We start from the raw sequence: 27925 nt of genomic DNA on the forward strand, positions 1-27925 counted from the left end.
GGGAAGTTGCCACCCCAGCTGGGAAGGGCAGACTCACCCGCAGGGCAGTGGGGACTGTGAACAGATGTGGGGGCTTATCCTTGGGGTGGTGGTGGTCAGAGGTCAGCCAGGCTGGGACCATGAGGGAAGGAACCCTGAGGATGAGGATGAGATGGCCATGCTTATTTGTGAGTGTCAAAAGGGAAAGTGAGAGTGAGAAAGCTCTGTGCAATCGTACAAGTGGGAAAGGTCATCATTACTCCTCTACATTCCACCCCTGACAGGTGCATATGGCGGGGCTGAAGTCTATGTCAGCTTGCACATGAGCTGGAAACCGGCCCACACTAGCAGACGCCTGGGCTGGAGGATGCAGGTGGCTTGGGTACAGTCTTGCCCTTGCTCACTCCCAGCCCTCACAGACAGACCCATCCAGAACGCCCCTGCACCTCGCAGTCCCCAAGGTTAGCTAAGGACAGGAAGGACTCTAGGGAGCCTGTTCGACCCATCCTTCTCCAGCCCTAGGTCTCTGGACTCTCCACACACAGCCAATTTTGACCAATTTTGAGCCATCTCAGGTCCGACATGGCACCTTTATTGGAGTAAATCACACCCTAGCTCACCCAGGAGGGGCCATTCTTCGATCTCGAGGGCTGGCCTTGGAGCAGGACGGACCTGTCCCCCAGTTGGATTGGGCCTGCAATTCATGGCCTCAAGTCCACAGCCCCACACCCAGCCCCTCAGCTCCCACCAAGATCATCTGGGGGCCAGGCCATCAGTCATTCATGGGTCTGTTTCCTTTCCTCTGCCAGGCCAAGACACATCCTGCCAGGACACGCTGAAGAGACTGTCCGAGTCTGATTTCAGCTTCGTGGAACTGAGAACGGTGTTCTTCATCACTTCCGCAGTCCCCTCACTGCCTACTACTTCCTCGGTGAACATGTCCTCCGCCATGTTCCTGAAGAAGCCATTGGAGAGCAAGTCAGGACCTGCATCTTTAGGAGCTAAGGAAAGCCATGCTGGGCTCTGCATGCCTGAGACGTTTGACTTTCCCATGCCTGCGTGTCCCTAGCCAAGCTCTGTCATGCGCCCGTGAGGGACCCTCACCACCAGAACCGGGCTGTGCAATCTCCCGACCATACACAGGCCCTTCACACTGCTGCATCTTTGGGGTTCATCTCTAGCATTTATGGAGCACTGGGCACATGCCAGACTTTGCACCAAGTACGTTACATGGGCTTAATCCCGCCCAAAGCCCCATGACAGAAAAAGCCTAGGCCACATGTCTTTGTTTCTCTGTGCCTTAGTTTCTTCATCTGTAAAATGGGGAACAGGGTCAGAACCTACCTTGCATGTGGTCATTAGGACAACATATGAAAAGGCCTCTATGGAGCAGGATTTGACACATGGTCAAGGTTCAGGAAGCGCTAGGGATTTTTATGACTGTTATCATTCGATTTTGCAAATTAAGCAGGTGAGTCTCTGAGGCATTAGATAACTCCTCTGGGCACATGTGAGGAAGTGGCAGCAGAGACAGAAATGCAGGCCCTCTGGCTCCAGAGTCTGTGCTCTTAGCCATTCTGCAGCATCACATCCCTCCTCCTCTCTACAATGGGGCAAACCCCTCTTCATTCTTCAAAGCCCTCCTCCATTGCCCCTTCCTCTATGAAGTCTGCCCAACTCCCCAAACTAAAGTTCCTCCCTAGGTCCTGTGCGTCCCTCCCTCAGAACCCATTAAGGGAAGACTGTTGGCATGTCTTTCTCCCCATAAACTATCACTTAAGGCTGGAGACCGCCAGTCCAGCCCCAGTAAAATGCCCAGCACAGATGGTGTCAGTGAGAGTTTGAGGAGGGAGGCAAAGAGGAGAAGGATGGTGGGGAGGAGGGCAGAAGATGACCAGAGGCAGCTACCCTGTGGAATAAGCCCAAGGCCTTGGAGAACATCAGGTAGCTTCTGCCCCTCACTGGTATTCAGGTCCCCTCAGGTCCAGGGAGAGAGTGATGGGTCATGTTGACCCAAACCTCAGAAGGTATGGTTCTTCCAGTCATGATACCAGGAGACCAGAGGCCAGAAGTGCCTCTATAGCAGTGGGGGTAGAGCCCAGTTCCCAAATAGGGCTCTGGGCCACTGGAACCTTGAGGTAGAGTCATGAATCAAGACTGAGTCCTCCAAAAAAAAAAAAAAAAAAAAAAAAAGACTGAGTCCTCCATATCAGATAAAGGGCTAGTACCCAAAATCTATAAAGAACTTATCGAACTCAACACCCTGAAGAACAAATAATCCAATCAAGAAATGGGCAGAAGACATGAACAGACATTTCTGCAAAAGACAGCCGAATGGTCAATAGACACATGACAAAGTGCTCCACATCACTCGGCATCAGGGAAATACAAATCAAAACCACAATGAAATACCACCTCACACCAGTCAGAATGGCTGAAATTAACGAGTCAGGAAAGGACAGATGCTGGTGAGGATCTGGAGAAAAGGGAACCCTCCTACACCGTTGGTAGGAATGCAAGCTGGTGCAGCCACTCTGGGAAACAGTATGGAGGGTCCTCAAAAAGTTGAAAATAGAGCTACCCTATGACCCAGCAATTGCACTACTGGGTATTCACCCTAAAGATACAAACGTAGTGATACGAAGGGGCACGTGCACCTGAATGCTTATAGCAGCAATATCCTCAATAGCCAAACTATGGAAAGAATCTAGATAACCATCAACAGATGAATGGATAATGAAGATGTGGTATATATACACAATGGAATACTATGCAGCCATCAAAAGAAATGAAATGTTGCCATTTGCAACGACATGGAAGGAACTAGAGGGTATTATGCTGAGCAAAATAAGTCAATCAGAGAAAGACAACTATCATATGCTCTCTCTGATATGAGGAATTTGAGAGGCAGGTTGGGAGGTCATGGGGGGTAAAGATGGAGAAAAATGAAACAAGATGGGACCAGGGAGGGAGACAAACCATAAGAGACTCTTAATCTAAGGAAACAAACTGAGGGTTGCAGGGGATGGGATGGGGTGGCTGGGTGATGGACATTGGGGAGGGTATGTGCTACGGTGAGTGCTGTGAATTGTGTAAGACTGATGATTCACAGACCTGTACCCCTGAAATAAATAATACATTATATGTTAATAATAATTTTAAAAAGACTGGGTCATCTTCGAGAAGCTGAGAGTGCAGATAGGAAAGGAGAGCTACTCAGAGAGCTGGTCCCCCGGCAGGCACTGTGCCCTGGGAGGGAGAGAGCCCAGGTTATCTCCAGCAGCAGCACCCAGGCCAGACAGGGAGCCAGAGGGGAAGGAAAGGAGAAGGCCCGGCCCAGGCTGGTCAGGAGAGCCAAAAGGACAGAAGCTGGCAGAGGCCAGGCTGCAGAGAGGAGGCAGGTGGCGACATCCAAGAGAGCTGGGGAGGCTGCTGTAGACACATTGAGTGGCCCTGGGTCACAGGCCCCTCTGGCCAACAGGCAGGGGTGGACAGTGCCTGACATAGTCTCAGGGGCCAGGGCCAGGGGCCTCATACACCTACCTTGTCTGCAGAAAGTAGTGCTCCAGGTTATCAGGGAGAGACTGATCTTGCGTTTCCGGCAGCACAGAGCAGAGGGACATGGACAGGGTGGCTGAGATGCAGCAGAGAAAGATGGGTAGGATGATGAATTTCTGGTAGCTGACTGCCAGGGATGAGATGGCTCCACTTGCCCAGGCCAGAGACACCAGCCCCAGACCTGTCGCCCTGGAAGAGGAAGTGAGAGCTCATCTAGGAGGCCTCCTGAGCCCAGAGACTGGGTGGAGGTGGGGTGGAAGCTCCGGCTCCCCAGACTTCACATGCTCCAGTCTCCAGCCTACTCACGGAGGGTCTGTGGAGCATTTGGCTTTGGGGCCTGCTTCAGGATAGGAGCAGGGGAAGTGAGAGCCAGGGCGCAGGCAGGTGTGCGGGAGAAGGCAGGGCGGTGGAGCTGGGTGGGGAGGGGGAGCCCCCACCCTAACCACGGGACCATGGGCTTCCCTGCCCCCGCCCCCGCCCCATCCCACCCTCACCCTTACCCACCCCCACCCACCGCCACGGGGTACAGTCCAGCTGGACCCTCAGAGCAGCACACACATTCAGACCCAGGGCAAGGCCGAGTCTGCCCTCAGGCTGCCCTGCTCTGCTATCTGCGGGCTGGCCTCGACCTGACCCTGTTGGCTGAGAGAGGGCTAACGACGAAGTTTGCGGGGGTATTTGTAAGGCGTAATGGGGAGATCCAGGGAAACCACTCAGCGCCCGCGCCTGTCACACGGACTGCGGCGAGCTTCTGGGACCCGCCCTCGCCACATCCCTTGGCCCCGCCCGCCAGGCCGCCTACCTGAGGACGGTGGGCAGGAGCTCCGCGGTGTAGATGAAGAACACCGAGACTGAGGCCGCCAGGCTGAACTCTCCAAGCACGACCAGGAAGATTATCATGGATTTCAGGTCTGTGGCCAGACAACGTGGCCACCTGAGCCTGGGCCTCCCCGAAGGCATCTAAACCGTGTCCCCATCCCCCCACGCTCCCAACCCTTTCCTCCCCACCCCCCATCCCCCCAACCCTGGCAGCTGACCAGCACACTCAGGCCCAGCCAGGCCAGAAGTTAGTACATCTGCAGTTGGGAGAGTTGCTCACTCCATGACCTCTCAGCCCCAGCACCTCCGCCTCCAGGTTCATCCTTGTCTTCCATATCCTCACCTGAGGCAGCTTCCCCTACCCCAAGGCCTGCTCAGGGCCTTCCCACCTTCCCTATTAACCTCTGCAAGGTGGAGGAAGCAGGGACCTGTGCTCGGGGTGGAGGGATGAGCAGAAGTGTTAGGTCCCTAGAGTGGGATTCCCAACCCTGGGCAGCCAGAGGTATGCATTGAGGGAGGAAGAGGAGGAAGAAAAGATCCCGGAAAGCCCATTCTACAGGCTTGGGGAAGCCTGGCGGAAGTGGGGGGGGGGGGAGGGTTGTTGCCCCTGCTCACTGACTGGGAGGGGACCCCTTGCAGTTCTGGGAGCTTCTGCAGGCCCCTGCCACCACCCCACTCCCTGCTCTGGCCCCAGCTTTTCTTGGCTCTGGGATGAAACCAGAAATCTAGTTTTACCTACTGGGCATTCTACTCCTAGTTTCTCTCACACATTTGAGAGTTTTAAACATTTCCGTTTGGCTCTGTATAGGCCCACTTTTTACAAAAACTACCAAGCCACAGCAACTTAAGAATGCATGTGTGACCCCATTTTGTTTTAGCTGCTTAACACTGCCAGCATCTGGGAGAGGACCAGTCCCAGGCAAGACATGTAATTCTAGCCCTGAGAGAGCAGGAGGCAGACTCTGAGGCAGCCCCTGGACACAGCTTCCCTGCTCTGGCCCTAGCAGCTGAGGGGGCTCTCATGGTTAGCAGTTCTGACTGGGTGAGCACTGACATCCCCACTCTCTAGCCCTATGACCTGGGTCATATTCATCAGCCCAGGACTCTTTGAAATTTTGAAAATACTGCTGTGCCTTCACCCCCCGACCCCCGCCCTCCAGTTTCCTTGTCTGGTTCTGAGCTGAAGGGTACTGTGCCATCCTGGGAAGGAGAGGCCTCCCTGTAAGAATGTTCCTGAGGGCTTAGCCCCTGTCACAATCAATTTTCAGTGGGCAGGTTGTTTTTTCTTGGTGAAGTTCCAGATAACAGACATTTCCCAATCAGAGGCTATAGACAAGAGGCAGGCCCTGGGTGTACCAGATGAAGGCCTATCTGTGGGCATCTGTTCACACTCAACCATCAGATCGGTCGCAGGCCAGAAGAAGGCTGCCCACTCTCTCTCTCGGGGACAGCACCCCTTTCTCTTCCCCGTTTCTGAGAGAGCTTCCAGCGCCCAGTTTGGGACTCTCCCTTGAGGAGGGCAGTGCTTCAATGACCTGCACCAGCTCAGGAGGGCAACAGGGCCGTGGGTGCAGCAGCTGACTCCCAGGGTGTCTTGTTGGCCAAACAGGGCAGGAAGAAGGGGTCTCAGGAAGCAGGAGGGTTTGGGGGGCGGTTACCCAGGGGAGGGTGAGCCATACCTGAGGGGAGGATAAGAACAAGCAAGCACATAAGGGAGCCTTGGAAGATAGTCACAATCAAGCTCCACTTCCTCCCGATCTGCTCAAGGAGAAAGATGCAACACAGCCGGGCGGGCACCTCCACGATTCCAGGAATCACTTGTGTGAAGTGGATGTTTATGCCCAAATCCTTCAACTTGAGGATCAGCATAAAATAACTGTAACCCACAGTAAACCTGAAATGAAGCCAGGAGAGAGACACAGAGAGAGATAGAGAGAGAGGGAGATGCGCACACAGGGCAAGAATAAAGACGGGGCAGAGACAAGTGGAGCAGGGTGGGAATAGGGGACAGAAAGAAGCTCGGAGATCTGGATCTGTAGCCAAGCTGGTGTCCTCGGGCCTTGCCCCCCTGCAGCTGCCCATCCCCTCACCAGAGCTTCTGGCAGGTTCTGCTTGCACTCCTTGCTGGCCAGTCCCAGGTACTCACCACACACAACCCATCACCAAGGTCACCTTGAGGAGGTGCTTATTGTTACAGAAGTCCAGGACAGAGGCCTTAGTCACCTTCTTTCCGGGCGGCTGCAGCTACAAGACAAGCAGGACCAACCAGAGGCCAGACTGAGACCCCAGCTTGCTCCCCACCCCCACAGGACCTCAACCACCGCCCCCCTCCACCTCCCCCAATGCCAGCTTGGTCTCTGGCCTTCCGCTGGCAGGCTTCAATTTTGCTGTCACCATTCTCCTTGAGTGGTAGACTGGGGACAGCCCCTGGGCAGAGGTCCCAGGAGGAAGAGGCTCCTCCACAGCCCTAACCCTGGCCCCGCTCCCGGCCCAAGGCCTCTTACCTTGTCCAGCAGACTTAAGGGAATGATCTTCTTGTTCACACTGGCTGCATAGCACAGCATCTGCTTGGCCTCTTCCACCCTCCCCTTCATCAGCAGCCACCGAGGGGACTCCGGCACGATCCTGTGTGGCCCACCCATGCTTAGCCATCCTTCTAAGCTGCCTCAGAGACCTCCAACGTAATGTGACATGGATGTTGGAGGCCTTGAAAGTGACCCTCCACCTCAAGGTGCCTCTGCCCCTTGCTAGCAGTCAGCCCTTCCCCAGGCCACACACAGCCCCCAGTGCCCCTCAGGGTCACCCCAGAGCCTGGCTGCCTCTGTCCTATAGCTTCTTCCCCCTCTGCTACCTCCACAAGAGCTCATGCTCACAACCCTCTGTTAGGGCCCCATTCTCATGGTCGGCATTTCTCCTGTCCCTCTCTGTGTCCTAACAGCCTGGAGGATACAGGGGACCCCAGGGCCCAGCCTGTGCTTGCGTGAATAGAGGTCTCCTCTGTCCCATCTCCTCCCCTCCCACAGTGCCCACTGCCCTTGACCTGGGAATAACTCTGGTCTCCTGATTCTTCCTGATCCTCCCAGGCTGTCAGATTCCACACAGGTAAGCATTTAAGGCATTTTTGATGTGCCTGGGAATGTGCTTGGTGCCCTTACATATAAATCAGTCAGTTTAATTCCTGCCCAACCCTGGACCTAGTATGCTTATCTCCATTTTATTCCCAGTCTCAGGGGGTAAGGGCTTGCCCGAGGTCTTAGAGGCAGAGCTGGCATGGAATTCAGTGCCCTGATGAGGCGCGCTCTATGGCATCAGCAACCTGACTTCTTGCATACCACCTCCCCACCCCCAATCCAGGCCCCAGCCTGAACTCCCATGGCCAGCCAGGCAATGCCCTTGACACTAGGGGCAACTTCCTTCTCTCTGCCTGCCCCTGCTCCTGCCCTTGGCTAGGGGCCAGCAGGAAGTCCCCCTGCCATCCTTCTCCATGGTAAGTCTAGGAACACTCCCAAAGAAAGTCACCCAATGGGACTGCTTCAAAAAGATGGGGGATTGAGCATGTGCCCACCCTAAACCAGAAGAAAGAAAGTGGATATCAATAAAGAGAGTGGACGAGAGGGCGGGTAGAAGAAAGATTTCACAAACACACACACAGCCCCGAAGTGGGTGGAGGCAGGTCGGTGACCAGGCGGCAAGGCACTGCACGCAGCAAGGGGACCTGGAACACCCAGTCCTCCCAAATGGGACTCTAGTTCCCTCTGTGGTTTGCACCTAGAGGCTAAGCCAGGCTGAGGACAAACACAGGGGAGTGGAGGGAAGGCCCCGTGACTGTAAGGGCCTACTTAGCCAGAGCGATTCCATCTCGGATGAAACAGCCATTTTGTTGTTTGTGCAGTAAAATATGATTGACCCGTCCCTGATAACAGAGCCCAAATACAAGGGCGGGTCAGGTCAGGTGGAGATAACAGAGCCCGAATGCAAGGATGAGTCAGGCTAGGTGGAGACATCTGATCACAATCTCGCTAAAGAATGTGGGCCCCACCTTTTGGGTGCCAATTCTGACCAAGGTGATAGGCTAGTTCAAATGGCTGCTAGAGGGTAAATTGTAATTCAATTGGCCACCGGTGTGTGACCTAGCATGACTGTGCAGCTTTCGCTGTGTGTTGCAATCTCATCGGCCACCTGCGTGTGGCCAGGCTCAACCACATGGCCTTTGCTCTATAAAAGTTAGTCTGTGGCTGGGAGGGGTCGCTCTCTCTGTAAGAGGAGGCCCCAACTGGTCGGTTTGATTCTTTATTCTTGGCATGAAATAAAGCTTTGCTTGACCTTCACTTTGTATCAGTCTCGCTCCTTTGATCACGGACCCTATCAGTGACTATGACAAGAGTCCCCACTCCCAGCCCCACTGGGGAGCAAAACAACCTGAGCAAGGTAACGCCCTGGTTTTGGGATCCCTCAAAGAGAAGGCGCCTGCCATTTGGTCACCCAGTGGTAATCATTCTCAGAGTGTGGTCAGCAGCATCCTGAGGGAGCTCCTTAGAAATTCAGATTCCCAGGCCCTGCCCCAGTCCTGCTGATTGAGACGCTCTGGGGGCAGAGCCCAGTCACTGATGTTTTAACCAGCCCCCATGTGATTGATTCTGCTGCTATTGGAAATTTGAGATGCATTGCCCTACAGGATTACCAGGCAATCAGCTTCTGTTCACAGCTTCCCATTAGCATCTTAGTAACTTGCTCTTAAAGATGAAGGGATGATCAAAAATCATCAAATGTTCGGGGAAAAAAAAGAAAAGACCTCTCAATGTAAACGGGGCCAAAAAAAATCAAGCAAGAAAACAAAAATTACCCCAGAAGACACAGGTAATGTAGGGAGCAGGAGAGGAAAAAAAGAAAACTCTAACTTGTATCCCCCAAAAAATCTGAGAAGGTTTTGCAATTTTATCTTCATAGTACAAGTTTCCAATGCTATTGAGAAAATAATAAAATCAGAGAATGAGGAAGAGCTGTGTAACTGAACATTACATGGAAGTTTTGTCTTGGAATTTCTGCTGATGTCCCAAGGCTATTAAAAATGACTGATAATCTCCCATTCTAAATAGAGGTGTTACCACATTTGGGACAGGATTCACTAAAAATAAAAACTAATAAAAATGCAGAACAGCCTGGAAGCCACCTCCCTCAGCCACCAAGAGAGGTTGGAAATTTCCAGTTGGTGGTAGTGAGACTCTCTTGCCCTCCCCAAGTTGCTTTCATCTATTCAAACCTGGTGAAGGGGGACCACCTTCGAGAAAGGGAGTCTACCCTCCCACTCTTTGCCTGGAACTTACTGATTCAGAAATGAGGGGACTGCCCTATACTCCAGGCAGTCATTTACGGGGAGAATTAATTCGCAAGCCCTCAAGTTGGAGTGCCTATGCAAACCCAAAGGTCAACCTGAATATGGTCAGGCAGGAAGTTGGTGGGAGTCACCTGCAATGGCAGGCTGGGGGATGGGGTGGTGAGAGCCTTTTTGGCCAAGTGGACCCTGCTATCTTGAAGTCACCCTGCATGCTTGGGCGAGGAGACCTCTGCAGAGAGAAGCTATGGGTAAACTGTCAGCGACAGAGTGCAGAGAGGTCATAAGGACAGTGTCTGGAGCATTGGGAAACAGCAGGTGGACCCCTGAAGACCTACATATGGGCCATGAAAGGCGTAAACCTCGGAACATCTGCCCTACAGAGCACACTGACCACCAATTACAGCCCCTGTCCCACACTTCTTTCTTTTCTCTGATGCGCTAGCCCCTGCCTAGGACCTGGAAGGTCAGAGCAGGGAGACAAAGGAGGAAGGGCAAAGGTCAGAACCCTCGCCTGAGCTGGTTAGCCATCAGGGAGAAGCTGTGAACTAGCTGGACGAGACTGGATTTTTTAAAGCTTCAAAGTGAGTCTGAATGACCAAAATGAGACTTTTTCTTACAATTAAGAATGACTGCAAAAAAAAAAAAAAAAAAGAATGACTGTAAAGGGGGGGTGCCTGAGTGGCTCAGTTGGTTAAGTGTCCGACTTTTGATTTCAGCTCAGGTCATGATCCTGGGGTCCTGAGATCAAACCCTGCATTGGGCTCAGCACAGATTCTGCCTCTGCCCCTCTCCTCACTCACTTGCTCTCTCTTTCTAAAATAAATAAATAAAATAAATCTGTTTTTTAAAACTTTTTTTTTTAAGATTTTATTTATTTGTTTGTCGGAGAGAGAGCATGCAAGCACAAGCAGGGGAAGGGACCGGCAGAGGGAGAAGCAGGCTCCCGGCTGAGCAAGGATTTTTCCCCATGTCAGACTTGATCCCAGAACCTTGGGATCATGACCTGAGCCGAAGGCAGATGCTTAACTGACTGAGCCATCCAAGCATCCCAAATAAATAAAATATTTGACAAAAAAAAAAAAAAAAAAGGAAAAAAATTGACTGTAAAGAGAGGGAAACTGCCCAAGATATTGTCAAGTGTCAGGGAAGGAACAGCTGACAGGACATGTCTAAAGAAAAACGTGCCCCATCCAATGAGCTCTCTGCTCACAGAATGTAGAACTCTGTAGGCACCTATCAGAAGAAAGGGCTAAGAGTCCACAGTGTGATGGCTTCTGGGGAAGGAACTGGGGGAGCTGAGAGGAGCTGTAATTTTTGACTTATGTTTCACCACAACCTTTTGGTATTAAGACTTTAACAACATGCATTTATTGCTTTTTAAAAAAAAATGTTTTAAGGTCAAGCCATCAAACACTATTTCCTAGCTCCCATGACAGAGTCATGCCCTCTGGCATCAGCGGGGCCCCCCGTACACACTTGGGAATGTCAGTGACTGCCAAAGATAGCAGCCAGCTTTGGTATTTGGAAGATCTCCAAGCCACATACATGCTCTTGCTCTTAACAGGTAACACCACCTCTTATAATCCATGTTGTGCACGGCACAGTGGGTAAAATTCAGAGCCACACAGGCTGAATCAAATCCCAGGTCTGGCACTTTGCAGCTGTGTGGCCTTGGGCAAGTTATTTTGATCCTCTGAAGCTTCAGTTCTCCTCTCACCACCCCCACCCCTTCTGCCCCCAGGACAGGAGACACGTCCTTTTTGCAAAGTTGAAAAGATTAACCGTGATGATGTCAAGGTGAATCCTGATCCTTTCTCTACACAGAACTGCTGTCCTTACCCAGGTGACTTCTGTCTCTTCCTCTCACTCTCCATCCGCTTTTTCTTCTCTCCCTCTGCCATCACGTGTCCCTTCCTAGCTTGGGAGTCTCAGGTTTCTGTCTGTGACTCCCCACAATTCAGAACACCACATACTCTACCCTGACTGTCTTTGCTGCCCAACCACGTCATCACTATCCCCTTGCCCACCTCAGCCCAGCACTGTGGAAAGAGTCATCTCCTGGAAGGCTCCATCCTTCAGTCCCTCCTCTTTCCTCAACCCCCTGCCATTGCACTGAAGCCACCTCAGGGTCACAAAGGCCTTCTTCCCCAGCATCAACTTTCTTGCCTTCAACCCTGCCTTTCAACACTCTGGCTTCTGATTTTTCTGACCACTTCTTTGACATCTCTGTGAGCATCTCTGATGGGGATTAATGTTAGAGTTCCAGAGGTTCTGCCCTGGGCTCTTTCTCATTTCATCCGCATGTATTTTCTCCAAGGGAAAATTCTACCTACTCCACCCCCCTTCAAGGACCCTCCAGACCCCTCAACTTCCAGCCCATCAGACTCATCCCTGCGCACGCTGTGTTTGCTCACCAGATATAGGAGATGAGGGGGAACACGGGTGCCCCACCCAACAGAAACAGCAACCGCCAGTGGGAGAGGCTGTAGGCAAGCCCATTCAGGAACATGAATCCCACAGAGAAAAAGCAGTGTTCCAGGATGATGGCGTGGGCCCGGTGTTGGCCTATTAGCCACTCGGTAGCTGTATGTAGGCCAAGAGGACAAAATCACGGTCAGCTCAGAGTCCCTGGGGTTACCCCAGCACCCAGCCTTCTGAGATGCCCCAGCCCTGCTTGGGACAGTTCAATCTGGGTGAAGGTTTTTCTGCCCGAGGTCAACAGGACTTCAAAGCCAAGCAGAGTGCCTCTGTGTTCCCAGGACACGTCCTAGGCCCCTTGTCTGACCTCCCAATCACACATATAGCCTCCAGTCCCTTCCTGACCTCACAGCTCCCTCTCAACACCTCCTGCCTGACCACATGTCTCTCTCGCAGAGATGGCCCATTGCTGGGCACAACTCCTCAGATGTGGCCTGACATGTGGTGAGGCAAGGAGTGTGTGCCCTTATCTTTGTTCTTAGTCCCTCAGGCCTCTGTGAAGAAGCGAGTTCCCTTGGATAAGCTCCAAGGAGAAAAGGTCTCCTGCCTGGGCACCCTGAGCTCACTAGGCCACGGAAGCTGGAAGCTGAATGAGTGTATGGGAACTTGGGGCTTTGGCACCCCACAGGCCTGGGATGAAATACCACTCCTCCATGTAACTGCTGTGTGGCCCTGAGCAAGTTGGCTAACTTCCTGAGGCTTCTCTGCTAAAGGGATAAGAGAGGAGTACCTCCCGAAGAGAGTGCTGTCACGGTGACAGGAGACAGTACATAGAGAGGGTTTAGCAGCTGGCCCATGGGGGGCGCAGGGGAACACCAGAGGTATAACGGGGAATGTGTGAGGTATGAGGGGCCAGGATGGAGGATGGGGGTGGAAGGGCAGTCTGAGCACAGCTTCTCCAGCATCTCCAGGACGTTGCGGGTGGAAGCTCCTCCCTCCACTGCCAGCCTCCACCAGCGCAACTCCATTAATCCTGCCGGCTCCCCTTCCTTACGTGCCAGCCACGCCCCACCCTGGCCCCGCCCCCGCGGTGCGCGGGGGGGGGGGGGGGGGGGGCAGGCACCGCCCCCTGTGCGCCCCCAGGAGGGACCCTCTCCCCATCCCCCCACCAGGCAGCCGGGCCTTACCTAAACACACACTGCTGATGGTGTAGCACACCAAGGCCTGGGACACGCAGAAGCGGAAGAACAGGTACTGGTGAAAGGTATTGACGAAGGCTGTTCCGAAGCCAAAGACGGTCAGCCCCAGCAGCGACATCAGGATGGTGGGGTAGCGGCCCAGCCTGCGGGCGTCCAATGGAGGCTGCGCCAAGGGCTTGGACCTCCGTGGGCTGGCCCAGCAGGACACCCGGGGCGGTTCCGGAGCAGCCTGTAGGCCTCCGGAGTGTCCCTGCCCTCGCCGCCCCCAGCTTGAGACTCTAGCTCTGAATGCCCACGAGGAGGAGGCAGGGGCTTCCAGGGACCAGAGGGAACTCCAGGACACTCACTTGTCACTTACGAACCCAAAGATGAGGGACCCTATTAGGAGGCCGGCCGTTAACATGGTCTGCACGCCTTCCGTGTTCCGGTCCTTGCCACACACCAAGTCAAACTGGGGGTTTTATACAAGATTGGATACAGGCCTTTACCCAGGATCAACTTTTTGGGTCCAGGGACTGAGCCAACAGCCCTCCACCACCACCACCACCATACCCTCATCATCCCCACGCAGGGTGGGGCTTTAGGCAGAAGGAGCCTGGGACAGGGACAGGCAGCTGCCTCTGGCAGACCCTGGGATTGAGGCCTGGAGAGAGGGGACCGGAGGCCCAGGCCAAGATGGGGAATGGGTGGAAATGTAACTGAGCAAAGGCTGGAATCACTGAAGACCCTTTCCCAAATGCAGATGTCACGGCCCCAGCCCACAGATTCAAACTGGGCAGGTCTGTTTAGGGAAGGTCCCAGGTTATAGCTGTGGTGGAGAAACCCTGCAAGAGGTACCTGATCCAAGCTGCTTCTTCCCCAGTTCTCTGTCGTGTGTGAGTTCAGACAGAGGGCAGAGCCACAGCTATGGAGCAATTCCCTGGACAGATGGCAAAGCCTGCCAGCTGACATTTGCCTCGACCCCCACGTCAACTCTAGCTTCCTGGCAAAGACAGGTGAGGCTAGGCCTAGACAACAGGGATCCTGCATTGCTGCCCTGGCCCTGTCTCTGCAAGGTCACCATGGACCAGTTGCTTCCCCTCCCTGAGCCTCAATATCCCCATCTGTTCAAGGAGGGTGAGGGCACATCTCTGGGCCTGTGGGGTAGCGATAGACAACTCAGGAGAAGGCACACCTCATTGACCAGCGATCGCTTCTTGGCCTCAGGATAGATCCACCCGTCTTGGCATGACTGTGTGTAGTTGAGGCCAAAATGGATAATAGAATCCAGATCCCAGGTCACAGGCGAGTACATGAGGCATGTCTGGAAACTGCCATTGGGTTCTTGGGGCAGGGTCAGATTCAACTGCTGAGCCTCTGACAGATTGGGTTCCACTGCCAGTATCCAGCTGGTATTGCAATAGGGCTTCTGGGCTGCGAACATGAAGATGTCAGCAAACATGAAGAAGGCCAACAGGATGTTGGGGAGGAAGGTGAGGGCCACCAGCCTCCGCTGGAATGTGCCAAACTCCCCCACCACATCCAGGATGTTGGCAAAATTGTCATCCTGCTGGGTTTCCGAGGCCCTCAGTCTGCGTAACAGCATCTCCAGAGACGGGGACTGGGTGTGCACTGGTACCTCAAGCTGGTTCGAGTTCATGGAAGAATGGTGGGATCTGTGCTTTACCTTGCAGCCATTTTCTGTTGCCATCTGTTCAAAGAAAGGATACAGCTCACTCTCTGCTGACCCCACTTCCCAGACATCAGAGACTGGCTGGAGAGCCACTAACCAGAAGTTTGGATTCCAGCCTCGATGTTCTCTCTAGTTCCTTCCTTCGAGTAGGAAGTTTCTTCGCTGACATAGTTTGTTCCCTAGGGGCCTTACCCATCCCTGATTTTCAGTGCACTTAGCATTTTGTAAATGTTTTAGAAAATGCTATGCTTCCGTTGTCATTAATAAGTTCCGAGGAGCTTTCTCTCCCACAGCTTCCCCACAACTGAAATTTTGGTTAGACGGACAAACAGACATTACCAGTCTTATAAAAGGTAGGAGAGATATCCAGGGAAAAATCTTCCAAAAAAACAAGCAAAACCCCCAAGATATCTGGATCAGGAGTAGCCAGGTGACCACAGAAGTTGGGACACCTGGGGCATCAAAATGGTGGAGAGGCATAGAGCAGCATAGAGCCTAACTGGAAAGGCAGGTAAGGGGGAGGAGGGAGAGAGAGCAATATTGACTGTAAGAATATAAGCAGATCAAGCAAAGAGTTCAAAAGGAAGCATTCTAAAAGTCTTGAGAAGGCAATCCATTCTGAGTCAATAGAAAAAAGAACCAGCAGCCCCTGACTGCAGGTGTTGGAACTGTCAGGTGCCAAGTTTATAGAATTACTATCGTATAAGCTTTTTAAAGTCCTAATTACAAGATGAACTCATGACAAGAATCAGCAAAAAGACGTTTTTGGAGGGAAGACACTGAACTTCTAAAATGGAAACACTCAAAGGAAAAAAGTTGAGTCAGATTTGACACAGAGGATTGGCACACTGGAACACACAGATGAAATGTGAAAGAGAGGCAAAGAGACTCAGGAGATACAAGGTTTATCATGCATCCAGTTGGAGGCCCAGTAGGAGCAATGGAGAAGTAAGAGTTAAAGAGATAAAAGCAACGCATTTTCTAAAAACTTGGAAAACATCAATCCATAGACTCAGGAAGCAGCATATTCCAGGTGGGATCCATAAAAAAGAAACCCATAGCCACGCACATTGTAATAAAGCTGCAGAATGGCCGTGACAAAGGTCTTCAGAAACATCTAGAGAGAAGACAGGTCACTGACAAAGGAGCAGTGTGGTGTTCACAGTCTTCTGTTAAGAAACAAGATAAGCAACAAGGAAACCGAAAGAGAGAGAAAGTCTTGAGAAAAAAAGAAAATAGCCAATCTAAAATTGCTGACTCAGCAAAATTATCCATCAAGAACGAGAGCAAATTATCCATCAAGAACTAGGGCAAAATAAAGACAGTTGTAACTACTCAGACATTGAGGGAGCATTCATGTAAGAGACCTGATTTAACTGAGGTCCTAAAGAATAAGGAGGAGGAAAACTACCTTGGGAGGACAGCCTCAGATGCCAATAATGAGCAATCGAACATGGAAAACATGTAAGCAAATCCAACTATTGATCATATTAAATCATAAAAATCCTGTCCATTTGTGGCAGGAAAAAAAAAAGATTGAATGATGGGCAACAATAATATATGTCAAGAGGGGGACAATCTGAGCCAAAGTAACCTACAACCTTTCTATTGTTTGGGGTGTAGGACAGAGAAACCAGCATTCGAAGGCATATTTGCATGATAAAATTTCAAAGACAACCATTCCAGTGATATACCTAGAGAGCAGTAGTGGGAAAAGGTATGGAGAAATGAGACATGGTACACTGATTATCATGGATTGAGCCTTTTAATGATTCATTTATTTATTTAGAGAGCAGGCAGCAAGGGCAGAGGGGGAGGGAGAATCTCAAGCAGACTCCCTGCTGAGTGTGGAGTGGGAGCTCATGGCCCTGAGATCATGACCTGAGCTGAAATCACAAGCTGGACACTTAACCCACTGAGCCACCCAGATGCCCCATGGATTCAGCCTTTTAAAGATTTTATTTATTTAATTGTCAGAGAGAGAGAGAGAGGCAGACAGAGTGGCAGGTAGAGGCGGAGAGAGAAGCAGGCTCCCTGCCAAGCAAGGAGTCTGATGCAGGACTTGATCCCAGGACTCTGGGATCATGACCTGAGCGGAAGGCAGACACTTAATGACTGAGCCACCCAGGCATCTGATTAAGCCTTTTAAAAGTTAAATTCAGGGGCGCCTGGGTGGCTCAGTGGGTTAAAGCCTCTGCCTTCAGCTCAGGTCATGATCCCAGGGTCCTGGGATTGAGCCCCACATCGGGGCTCTCTGCTCCGTGGGGAGCCTGCTTCCTCCTCTCTCTCTGCCTGCCTCTCTGCCTACTTGTGATCTTTGTCAAATAAATAAAATCTTAAAAAAAAAAAGTTAAGTTCATATGCTGTTTTTACAGAGGATGGCCAGTATTTTCCAGTTCTCCCAGAACACACCCAGTTCCCATCCCTTGTGCTGTCATAATGACTCATAGTGTCCCCTTCATTTCTCATAAGAGTTTTGATTTTCATGAAAATTTGGTCACGCTGTAAGAAGGCACATTTAAAGAAGCATGAAAGGCTGATGGTAAGAGGATGGGAAAAGTTCCGTTAGGTGAGGTGCCTGAATGGCTCAGTCGGTTAAGTGACTGCCTTTGGCTCAGGTCATGATCTCGGGGTCCTTGGATCAAACCCCGCATCGGATTCCCCACTTAGCAGGGAGACTGCTTCTCCCCCTGCTTGTGCTCTATGTCTCTCTCAATTAAATAAGTAAAATCCTTTTTTAAAAAAAAGTTCTGTTAGGCAAACGGTCATCAAAAGAAAGCTGATTTAGCCATATTACTACCAGATAAAAAGATAAAGTATCATTTGGAATAGAGAGATTCATTATCTAAATGTTAATTTTAAATATATATGAACCTGGGCGCCTGGGTGGTTTAGTTATTAAGTGTCTGCCTTCAGCTCAGGTCATGATCCCAGCGTCCTGGGATCGAGACCCGCATCAGGCTCCCTGCTCCTCTGGGGTCTGCTCCCTCTTCCCCTCCCCCTGCTTGTGTTCCCTCTCTTACTGTCTCTCTCTGTCAAACAAATAAATAAAATCTTTTAAATAAATAAATATGAACCTGATAAATGTCTTCAAATATATAAAACAATAATAAGTATAACTAATAAGATAAATTGACAGCTCTGATATTATAATAAGAAATTTCAGTGCATCTTTTCCACGGGGTCAGGTATATAAAAACGTAGCAAAGATAATTTGCATAACACAATTAATGAGCTTTTTCTAGTGGCCATTTGTAAACTTCTGCATCTAATCGCTAGAGAATACACATTTTTCTCGTACCTACTTAGGACATTTACAAAACTTTATCATATAAAGGCAAGGAAGGCAAGCCTCCACAAATTTCAAAGAATAGTCAGAAATTGTCTTTTGACTACATGCAATTGCATTAGAAGTCACTAACAAAGAGCTTAATAGCTTAATTTAGAATTCTTGTGTATGTCACATACATTTGTAATACAGCTGTAGGCATTTCTCAGTCTGCCTTCCATCTCGGGATCCCTTGGTCTCCTAAATGATTTTTTAAAAATTTGTATATGTAGGGGCGCCTGGGTGGCTCAGTGGGTTAAAGCCTCTGCCTTCGGCTCAGGTCATGATCCCAGGGTCCTGGGATCGAGCCCCACACTGGGCTCTCTGCTCAGCGGGGAGCCTGCTTCCTCCTCTTTCTCTGCCTGCCTCTCTGCCTCCTTGTGATTTTTGTCTGTCAAATAAATAAATCTAAAAAAAATTTGTATATGTAAAGGTTCACTCTTTGCTCTCCAAAATCCTACGGGTTTTGACAAATGTATAGGGTCATGTCCCCTAGGACACCATAGACTATCATACAGGAATTTCACTGCCCTAAAAAAAAAAAAAATTGTGTTCCACCTATTAAACTCTTTTTCCTCCTCTACCACCCTGGGCAACCACTGGCCTTTTTATTGCATATCTTACCTTTTCCAGAACGTTGTATAGTTGGAATCATACAGTATATAGCTTTTCAGACTGGCTTCTTTCACTTAGCAATATGCAATTTAAGGATCTTCCATAATTTTTCATGGCTTGATAGCTCTTATTTTTTTATTATTTTTTTAAAAGATTTATTTATTTATTTATTTGACAGACAGAGATCACAAGTAGGCAGAGATGCAGGCAGAGAGAGAAGGGGGGAAGCAGGCTCCCTGCCGAGCAGAGAGCCCGATGTGGGGCTCGATCCCAGGACCCTGAGATCATGACATGAGCTGAAGGCAGAGGCTTAACCCACTGAGCCACCCAGGCACCCTGATAGCTCTTTTTAAAATCACTGAATAATATTCTACTGTATTCACTTACCACAGTTTATTCATTCACCTACTGAAGAACATCTTGGTTCTCTCTAGTGTTTGGCAATTGTGACTAAAGCTGCTCAACATTTGCATGCTGGTTTTTGTGTGGACATAGTTTTCAAATCAGTTGGGTAAATACCTGGGAAACGTGTGCTGGATCATATGGTAAAACTATGTTTAGCTTTGTAAGAAACTGCCACACTGTCTTCTAAAGTGGCTGTACCATTTTCCACTCCCACCACCAATGAGTGAAAATGCTTGTTTCTCTGCATCCTTATCAGCAATTGGTGGTGTCAGTTTAATGGATTTTAGTTATTTTATTTTATTTATTTTTAAGGATTTTAATTATTTATTTGACAGAGAGAGAGAGTGAGCAGAAGTAGGTAGAGCCAGAGGGAGAATTAGGTTCTCTGTTCAGTAGGGAGCCTAATGATGTGGGATGATGCGGGCCTCTATCCCAGGACCCTAAGATCATGATCTGAGCTTAAATCAAAAGTTGGACACTCAGCTGAGCCACTCAGGCACCCTTCCAACTTGCTGTATTTTTTTTTTGAAAGGAGTTTATTGATTTATTTGAGAGAGAGATCACAAGTTGGCAAAGAGGCAGGCAAAGAGAGAGGGGGAAGCAGGTTCCCAGCTGAGCAGAGAGGCCAATGCGGGGTTTGATCCCAGGACCTTGAGATCATGACCTGAGCCGAAGGCAGAGGCTTAACCCACTGAGCCACTCAAGCGACTGAAGCTTACTGCATTTTTTATTAAGACTTGTATTGAACCTATAGGTTGGGTTGGAAAAAACTGACATCTTAATAATATTGGGTCTTCCGATCCATGGACATGGAATATATATATGTATATATATATTCATAAGTCTTATAAATATATACATATAAGTTTTTAAAAATTTATGAATAGCCATAAGTCAAAAAGGAGATCATGATGGAAATTTTAATATATTTACAAATGAGTCATAATGAGTGATAACATATTAAAACCTGTACGTGGTATAAAAGGTGGTACTCTGTAGGAAATTTATAGCTTTAACTATTTATAATAGAAAATCAGAAAAACTGAAAATAAGTAAGATGCCTATGATAAAAAGTGGGGAAAAAACAGTAGTATAAGCTACTTTTATACTAAAAGTAGTATAAGTAGGGGCGCCTGGGTGGCTCAGTGGATTAAAGCCCCTGCCTTCAGCTCAGGTCATGATCCCAGGGTCCTGGGATCAAGCCCCACGTCTTGCTCTCTGCTCAGCAGGAAACCTGCTTCCCTTCCTCTCTCTCTGCCTGCCTCTCTGCCTACTTGTGATCTCTGTCTGTCAAATAAATAAATAAAATCTTAAAAAATAAATAAATAAAAGTAGTATAAGTAAAGGAAGGAGATAGTAAAGTTAAGACAGAAATAAATAGAAATCAAAAATATAATAAAAGAATCAACAAAGTCCAAAATTGGTTCTTTAAGCAGATGAGTAAATTAGACACACCCCTGGTGAAATTAAAAATTTAAAAACAAAATACAATAAAGTTTTTTATCTATGCAAAAAGGAATATAAAGACTCAGGAAGATTAAAAATATTAACTAAATGCTAACATCAACTTTATGTCAATGAATTTGAAACGATGAATTAAGTTCCCAAGACAAAATGAATTCAATAGACTCAAGAATAAATAGAAAGCCTTACAAGTTCTAGTGATGAAAGACATGAAAGCAGGGGTGCCTGGGTAGCTCAGTCAGTTAAGTGTCTGACTCTTGATTTCAGTTCAGGTTATGATCTCAGGGTCTTGGGATGGAGCCCCACATCTGGCTCTGTGCTCAATGGGGAGCTGGTTGAGATTCTCTCTCTCCCTCTCCCTCTGTGCAGCACTCCCATCTCTCTCTCTTTCTCTTCTCTCTTTCTAAATAATAATAATAACATAAAATAGAATAATTTTTTTAAAAGACATGAAAGCAGAAATTAAGAACCTTTTCCTAAAGAAAACACCAGACCCAAAAAGTTCCACGGAAGGTCTACCAAACTTTTATTTAACAATTTATTCCAGTGTATACAATTGTTTTTCAGGGAATAAGAAGAGAAAGAAACTTCCCAATCATTCTAACTTCAATAACAAAACTAGAGCTTTGTTTTATATATTTATATATATATATATATATATATATATATATATATGCACACACATATAATATATATAATATATAACTATATTATAGTTATAGTATAACAATGGAAATTGTAGATCCTTTTCATTCATAAAAATAGATGTGAAAGCTCTAAGTACCATGTTAGTGAATCAAATTTGATAGTGTGTAAAGAGGAAAGATATACTACAGTTGTCAGTTTTAAATTGTCAGTTTTAAACTAGGAATGCAAAGATGGTTTTACTGTTAGAAAATACATAAACACTTATAAAAGTAGAGAAAAGCCATGCGATAATGTTTAGAGATGCAGAAAATGCATTTGATAAATTCAACACTGATTCATGATTTTTTGTAAATCCTAGAAAAAATTACAATTTCTTTGAAAATTCAACAAAGGGAAACTACTCCCCCTCCTAATATCCTAAAATGGGGAAACATTAGAATGATTCCCTTTAAAAATGAGAGAGAAGACAAAAGTGAGAAAAGACAAAAATGAGAGAGAAGACAAAAGTGTCCACAATCGCCTATTTAACATTGTACTGGTAGCCCTAGTCAGTACAATGAGATAAAGAGAAATTAAAAGCATAAAGATCGGAAAGAAGAAAATAAAACCCCAAAGAATCTACAAATAATTAGAAACAAAAGGTGAAATTAGCAAACTAGCTGAGTATAATGTGAATATATGTAAGTCAATTACATGCCTATAAACCTAAAGCCATTCAATTTGTAAAAATAAACCATTTTAATGGGAAAATGTTCAAGTTCACTTGAAATTAGAGAAATGCAAATTACAAGAATGCTAAGAGCATTTTTTTTACCTATCAGATTGGCAAAAATTAAAAACTATGACAGCACATTTTGTTGGTGAGACCGTGAAGAAACAAATTCCCATTGTTGATGGGAATGCAACCTGTGCAAACCTTCTGGACAACCTGGCAACGCCTAATATGCAGGAGAGTTTACCTGGCTGCCCTGAATTTCTTCATTCTTGCACGTTCTCATAGGACCTCCATGTGGGACTGGTCCTCAGCTGGTTTCTGGGAATCGAGCCATGTGCTACAGACTGATAAGAATATTTTCCTTGCTTGGAACTTTGAACCACATTGTACTGACCTGTCTATGTGGTTTGTGCCTTATGGGGAACATCTCCTTCCTTCCTAAGGTCTGAAAATGAGTCACAAAGTTTCAGTAACTGCAGTTAATCATGAAGGTACTTTGTGCTTATCTGACTAGCCCCTCCCTACGCCACCCCCCCCCCCCACCCCGTAAAAACCCTCAGCTCAGGCTCAAGGTTGGTTCCCTGGCAGGAAAACCTTGACCTCTGTTGATGCTGTCCATCACTGGGGGAGTAAGAGTGTGCTGTGTAATTCTGCTGAAAGAGTATTATTGGAAGCTAGCGCCTGGTTGCCCGAGACTCCACACCATGCATCTTTTCTCTTTATTGACCTTGCTTTGTATCTTTCCACTGTAATACATTTTAGCTGCCAGTATAGCAATTTCTGAAGCCTGTGAGTGGGTCTAGTGAATCCCAGAACTGGGCGTGGTCTTGGAGACCACTGACATATTTGACAGAATTATATCCGCACTAACTTTTTGACTCAGCAGTCCCGCTTCTAGAAATTTACCCTGAAGATACACTTTCGTCAATAAGAAAATACATGAGGAACAATCTAAATGTCCATACAGAGGAGAGTGGTTGAATAAAAGATGGTACAACTGCCCAATGGAATATTATGCAGCTTTCAAAAAAAAAAAGGAGGAGGAAAATGTCTATGAACTGATATGGAATGACTTCCAGGCCACAGTGGTTAGTAAGAAAAGTACTATGTTCAAGAACATGTATAATATGCTACCTTTCATATAATTAAGGAAGAGATAAGGTATATGCTCATTTGTGGGGAAAAAAATACAGCAAATGTAAGTCACAGGCTAAAGAGATTGGTTATCTATGAGAGAGAACAGGTGCAAATACGTAATGAGGGTAAAGGGAGGAGGGGGAGTGATGCTTCCCTAAGTACAGCTTTTTGTATTCTGACCTTTAGAACCTTGGGACGCCTGGGTGGCTCAGTTGGTTGAGCAGCTGCCTTCGGCTCAGGTCATGATCCCAGCGTCCTGGGATCGAGTCCCACATCGGGCTCCTTGCTCAGCAGGGAGCCTGCTTCTCCCTCTGCCTCTGCCTGCCACTCTGTCTGCCTGTGCTCGCTCTCTCTCCCTCTCTCTCTCTGACAAATAAATAAATAAAATCTTTAAAAAAAAAAAAAAGAACCCTAGCATGTTTCACATACACCTCCCTCCTCAAATAAATAATTGTGAAATTAACAGGACGAGGCAAGAATCCAAATGGCAAACTAAGTGTATTATAAATAAACATCATAACCACATTGAAGGAGACAGAGAAGAAAAGAACTAACTTAAGTAACTTTGGAAAACAGTATGTTGAGGATATAAAGCTGAAGATAAGAATTGCATAAAACTGGGACGCCTGGGTGGCTCAGTTGGTTAAGCAGCTGCCTTCGGCTCAGGTCATGATCCCAGCGTCCTGGGATCGAGTCCCACATCAGGCTCCTTGCTTGGCGGGGAGCCTGCTTCTCCCTCTGCCTCTACCTGCCATTCTGTCTGCCTGTGCTCGCTCGCTCTCCTCTCTCTCTGACAAATAAATAAAATCTTTAAAAAAAAAAAAAAGAATTGCATAAAACTGTATTCTGGTCAATGCATCTGTTTGTCACCGGGGTATGAATTTGCAATGCTGAAGCTACTCTACATACCTGCGGATTTGCTGGGGTTAAGCAAATAGCTATGGTGTGGGTAACAAGAGCTAGGTCTCTGTTAGAGAAGAGTTACAACCGAGGACAGGTGAAGACTAGAATGAAGACCATGGCGTTGGATTGGAATCAAAGGTACCAGTATGAACTCATGACTTCAGACACAGACGGAGAGCTAGAGAGATGCTGGATCTGTGTTTTCTAGCCCTGCTCCCTGAGAGGCCCACAAGCAGTGACACCTCATAGCAATGATCACACCCAGTACTCAGATCTTGGTTTCTAAGTGAAAGAATGAGGGTTCTTTGGAGACGTGGTTGGTCCCGGGGCTGGAGCAGGAAAAGTGCAAGATGTAAGGGTCGAGGGTTGGTGGGGGGGGGATTATGCAAGTATTCAGTGTGCCACCTACAGCAGAAACTTCATCAGAGCCCAACTTTTATGATGCAATAAGCAAAATTCATTTAAGATAACAACTGGAAATGTATTCCATTTCCGGGAAATCTATCAGCAGCCATTAAACCAAGCTAACAATATGCAGCTCTTGTTGGAATGAAATCTCAGAAAATGAGCAATATAAGTAATTGTTGTTAAACAGCATGGTAGCAAACTCCTAATTCTATTAAACCATGAATAGCATTTCTAAAACACCTCTGTCTCCATAGTTTCATTTGTTTAAAAAAAAAAAAGAATCATTTATTTGTGACATTTCCCCAATTGTGTGTGTGTGTGTTTCGTTTTACTTTTTAAAATTGCATGTCAGGGATGCCTGGCTGGTTCAGTTGGTAGAGCACGCAGCTCTCGATCTTGGGGTCGTGAGCTCAAGCCCCCATGCTGGATGTAGAGCTTACTTTAAAAAAACAATAATAAAAATGAATAAAATAAAATTGAATAAAATTGTTACACAAATTTAAAAACTGGCTCAGGAAGCCTGAACGCATGGGGGCAGCGGGGTGTCTCAGTCAGTTAAGCGTCTGACCCTTGATTTTGGCTCATATCATGATCTCAGGGTTGTGAGATTGAGCTCCGAGCTGGGTGTAGAGCCTGCTTACGATTCTCTTTCTCGGGGTGCCTGGGTGGCTCAGTGGGTTAAGCCTCTGCCTTGGGCTCAGGTCATGATCTCAGGGTCCTGGGATGGAGCTCCATGTTGGGCTCTCTGCTCAGCAGGGAGTCTGCTTCCCCCTCCCTCTCTGCCTCTCTGCCTACTTGTAATCTCTGTCTGTCAAATAAATAAATAAAATATTAAAAAAAAAGATTCTCTTTCTCCCTCTCACTCCACCCCCCCCCAAAAAGCTTATGAAAACATGTTGAGAAAGCAAAATACATGGAGAGATATCTAATGGTCGTGAATAAAAGTTGTCAACTCCCATACTGATCTCTAGATTCAGTAAAATTCCAGTCAAAATCCAAAAGATATGTTTTGTGAAATTTCTCAAGATGATTGCAAAATGTGGGAGAATAAAGGGCATGAATACCTAAGACAATTCTGAAGAATAATAGGGAGGAATGATTTGTCCTGCCAGATATTGAATTTATTATAAAGTTAACATTAATTAAAGGCACCGTGGTAACAGTTCAGGAATAACTAAATGGAAAGCCCACAAATAGATCTATGCAAACAAAAGTTTGGAAGGGAAGAGAGAGCAGCATGACTGAACAAAAATGGAAGAAATATGCCTTCCATCATAAACAAAAATTCCAGCCCTCTTAAGGACTTAAACCTCAAGAACAAAACTCTTAGTAGAAAATATAAGGAATATATGTTTTACTTTTGCGTGAGGATTTTTAAAAAGATTTTATTGGGGCACCTGGGTGGCTTGGTGGGTTAAAGCCTCTGCCTTTGGCTCGGGTCGTGATCCCAGGGTCCTGGGATCGAGCCCCGCATCGGGCTCTCTGCTCAGTGGGGAACCTGCTTCCTCCTCTCTCTCTGCCTGCCTCTCTGCCTACTTGTGATCTCTGTCTGTCAAATAAATAAATAAAATCTTTTTTAAAAAATTAAAAAAGAGAATACCTTATAAAAAGATTTTATTTAGTTACTTGTCAGAGAGCACAAGCAGGTGGAGGGGCAGAGGGAGAAGCAGACTTCCCCATTGAGCAAGGAGCCAAACACAGGACTTACTCCCAGGACCCTGGGATCATGACCTGAGCCAAAGGCAGATGCTTAACCCACTGAGCCACCCAGGTGTCCCTTGGGTGAGGATTTCTTAACCAAGACGCAAAAGCTGTGCTATTTTATGCCAACCATAACGTTGTTAAATGATAAATCTGACTACTGGAATATGAAAATTAAAAAAAAACAACAACAACAAGCCACAACTGGGAGAATATGTTTGCAAACACATTATTGGGGGGAAAAATGAGAATCAGGAATAAGTAAAGAAACTTACAAGTCAATAATAAAAAGACAATCAAAAACTGGGGAAAAGACATGAGTGGGCATTTCAAGAACAGAAAATTCTTGTGGCACACAAATGTTCGGTCTCTTTAATAATGAGGGAAATGCAAATCAGAGCCATAATGAGAAATTTACACTCCTTTGCTTGACAAGACTTAGGAATTCTTGACAAGGCATCATTTCTGGCAGGATTGTTCACAGTTCCACTTTGAAAACCAATCTGGCATTGCCTTATACAGTCAAATATTTGGATACCTCATGACCCAGCAATTCTACTTCTAGGTATAAACTCTGGCAAAACACTTTTACATACGATCCAGGAACAGACACCAAAATGTTCATGATGACACACATCAAATATGAAAAAAAAAAAGAGCATAAATGCCCATCAACAGATAATGGATAAAGTGTAGTATAGTTATATAATGGAATACAGTACAGCAATGAAAATGAATATACTTTAGCTACATCCACTAGGACTTGACCACCATGGGCTTTAAAGATGGAAGGGATCAGAAGCCCAGCAATGTGGGCAGTTTGTAGAAGCTGGGAAAGAAAATGAATTCTCCTCTAGAGCCTCCAGAAAGGAATGCAGCCCTACTGACGCTTGATTTTAGCCTAGTAAGACCCATTGTGGACTTCTGCCCTCCTGAGCTAGAAGGTAACAGATTTGTGGTAAGTCACTACATTTGTAGTAACTTGTTACAGCAGGGCTCAGAAACCCATACAGTGTGTATGTGTGTAAGGTTGGAGGGGTGGGGGTGGGGATAGAGGACACCCTCCCCACACCACCCACCACCCCCCAGCTAGGGAACTTGGCTCTACTCAGAGATTTGACTTTCAGGCCTGGAGCCAGCTGCACTAGCCTCCTCCTGCAGGGTCCCCTTCAGTGTGCCCCTCACGGGACCCTGACAGTCTGCAAGGCTCTGGAGCACTTGCTTCCTCTGCTGACCCCAACGGTCCCCTGTTGGTGGCCAGGCCGCAGGCAGTTGGTTCTGTGTACAAAAGAGGCCCAGGAAAGGGAGGTAAAGCCGGGAGCAGCACTTTATCTGACGGCAGGAAATGGCCAACTACCATACCTGAGAACTCATTTCCTGTGAGGGCAGCCTGCTCATCCACAGACTTCTCATAGCTGAACAGGCCCCAGCAGGCTCCTGTCCACATCTGTGCTAAGAACTCAGCCCCACAATCGCCAGGTGTCATCATAATTGCCACCTTCCACACCCTCCCAGTCCCTCCTCCCCAGAGACAGGACCACAAGCCAAAGCCAGGGCCCACCTGACCACAGTCCAGGCCTAGCCAGACCCTTGGAAGCAGAACTCTTGGGTTCCATTGGTG

At 47.7% G+C, this 27925-nt stretch overlaps 1 protein-coding gene across 2 annotated transcripts; it reads right to left on the bottom strand.

Annotated features, from left to right (window-relative positions):
• Positions 1–556: 556 nt before the first annotated feature.
• On the bottom strand, positions 557–27765 carry SLC22A14 (solute carrier family 22 member 14). 2 transcript variants are annotated; one of them, XM_047705509.1, is made up of 11 exons: positions 27667–27765; positions 14483–14998; positions 13656–13759; positions 13297–13451; positions 12106–12274; positions 6861–6981; positions 6503–6600; positions 6036–6232; positions 4340–4448; positions 3523–3726; positions 557–934 (listed from the first exon to the last, which is right to left on the bottom strand). In XM_047705509.1, exons 1-11 carry the CDS (start codon positions 27715–27717, stop codon positions 760–762), a joined length of 1899 nt encoding a protein of 632 aa, XP_047561465.1. In that variant the 5' UTR covers positions 27718–27765; the 3' UTR covers positions 557–759. The 2 variants fall into 2 exon arrangements, with proteins under 2 accessions (XP_047561465.1, XP_047561391.1); XM_047705435.1 differs by having other exon boundaries at positions 6036–6250.
• Positions 27766–27925: the final 160 nt, after the last annotated feature.

The sequence above is a fragment of the Lutra lutra genome, chromosome 1, assembly GCF_902655055.1.
Source record: "Lutra lutra chromosome 1, mLutLut1.2, whole genome shotgun sequence".
In the NCBI taxonomy this organism is placed as follows: Eukaryota; Metazoa; Chordata; class Mammalia; order Carnivora; family Mustelidae; genus Lutra; species Lutra lutra.

Coding starts and splice junctions, on each gene's coding strand:
- SLC22A14 (XM_047705435.1), bottom strand. CDS start 27,717: ATGAGAAGTCTGTGGATGAGCAGGCTGCCCTCACAGGAAATGAGTTCT. Junction 13,760..14,482: donor AGCGATCGCTGGTCAATGAG/GTGTGCCTTCTC, acceptor TAAAACCCCCAG/TTTGACTTGGTGTGTGGCAA. Junction 3,727..4,339: donor CTCCTGCCCACCGTCCTCAG/GTAGGCGGCCTG, acceptor TTCCTCTTCCAG/GGCGACAGGTCTGGGGCTGG.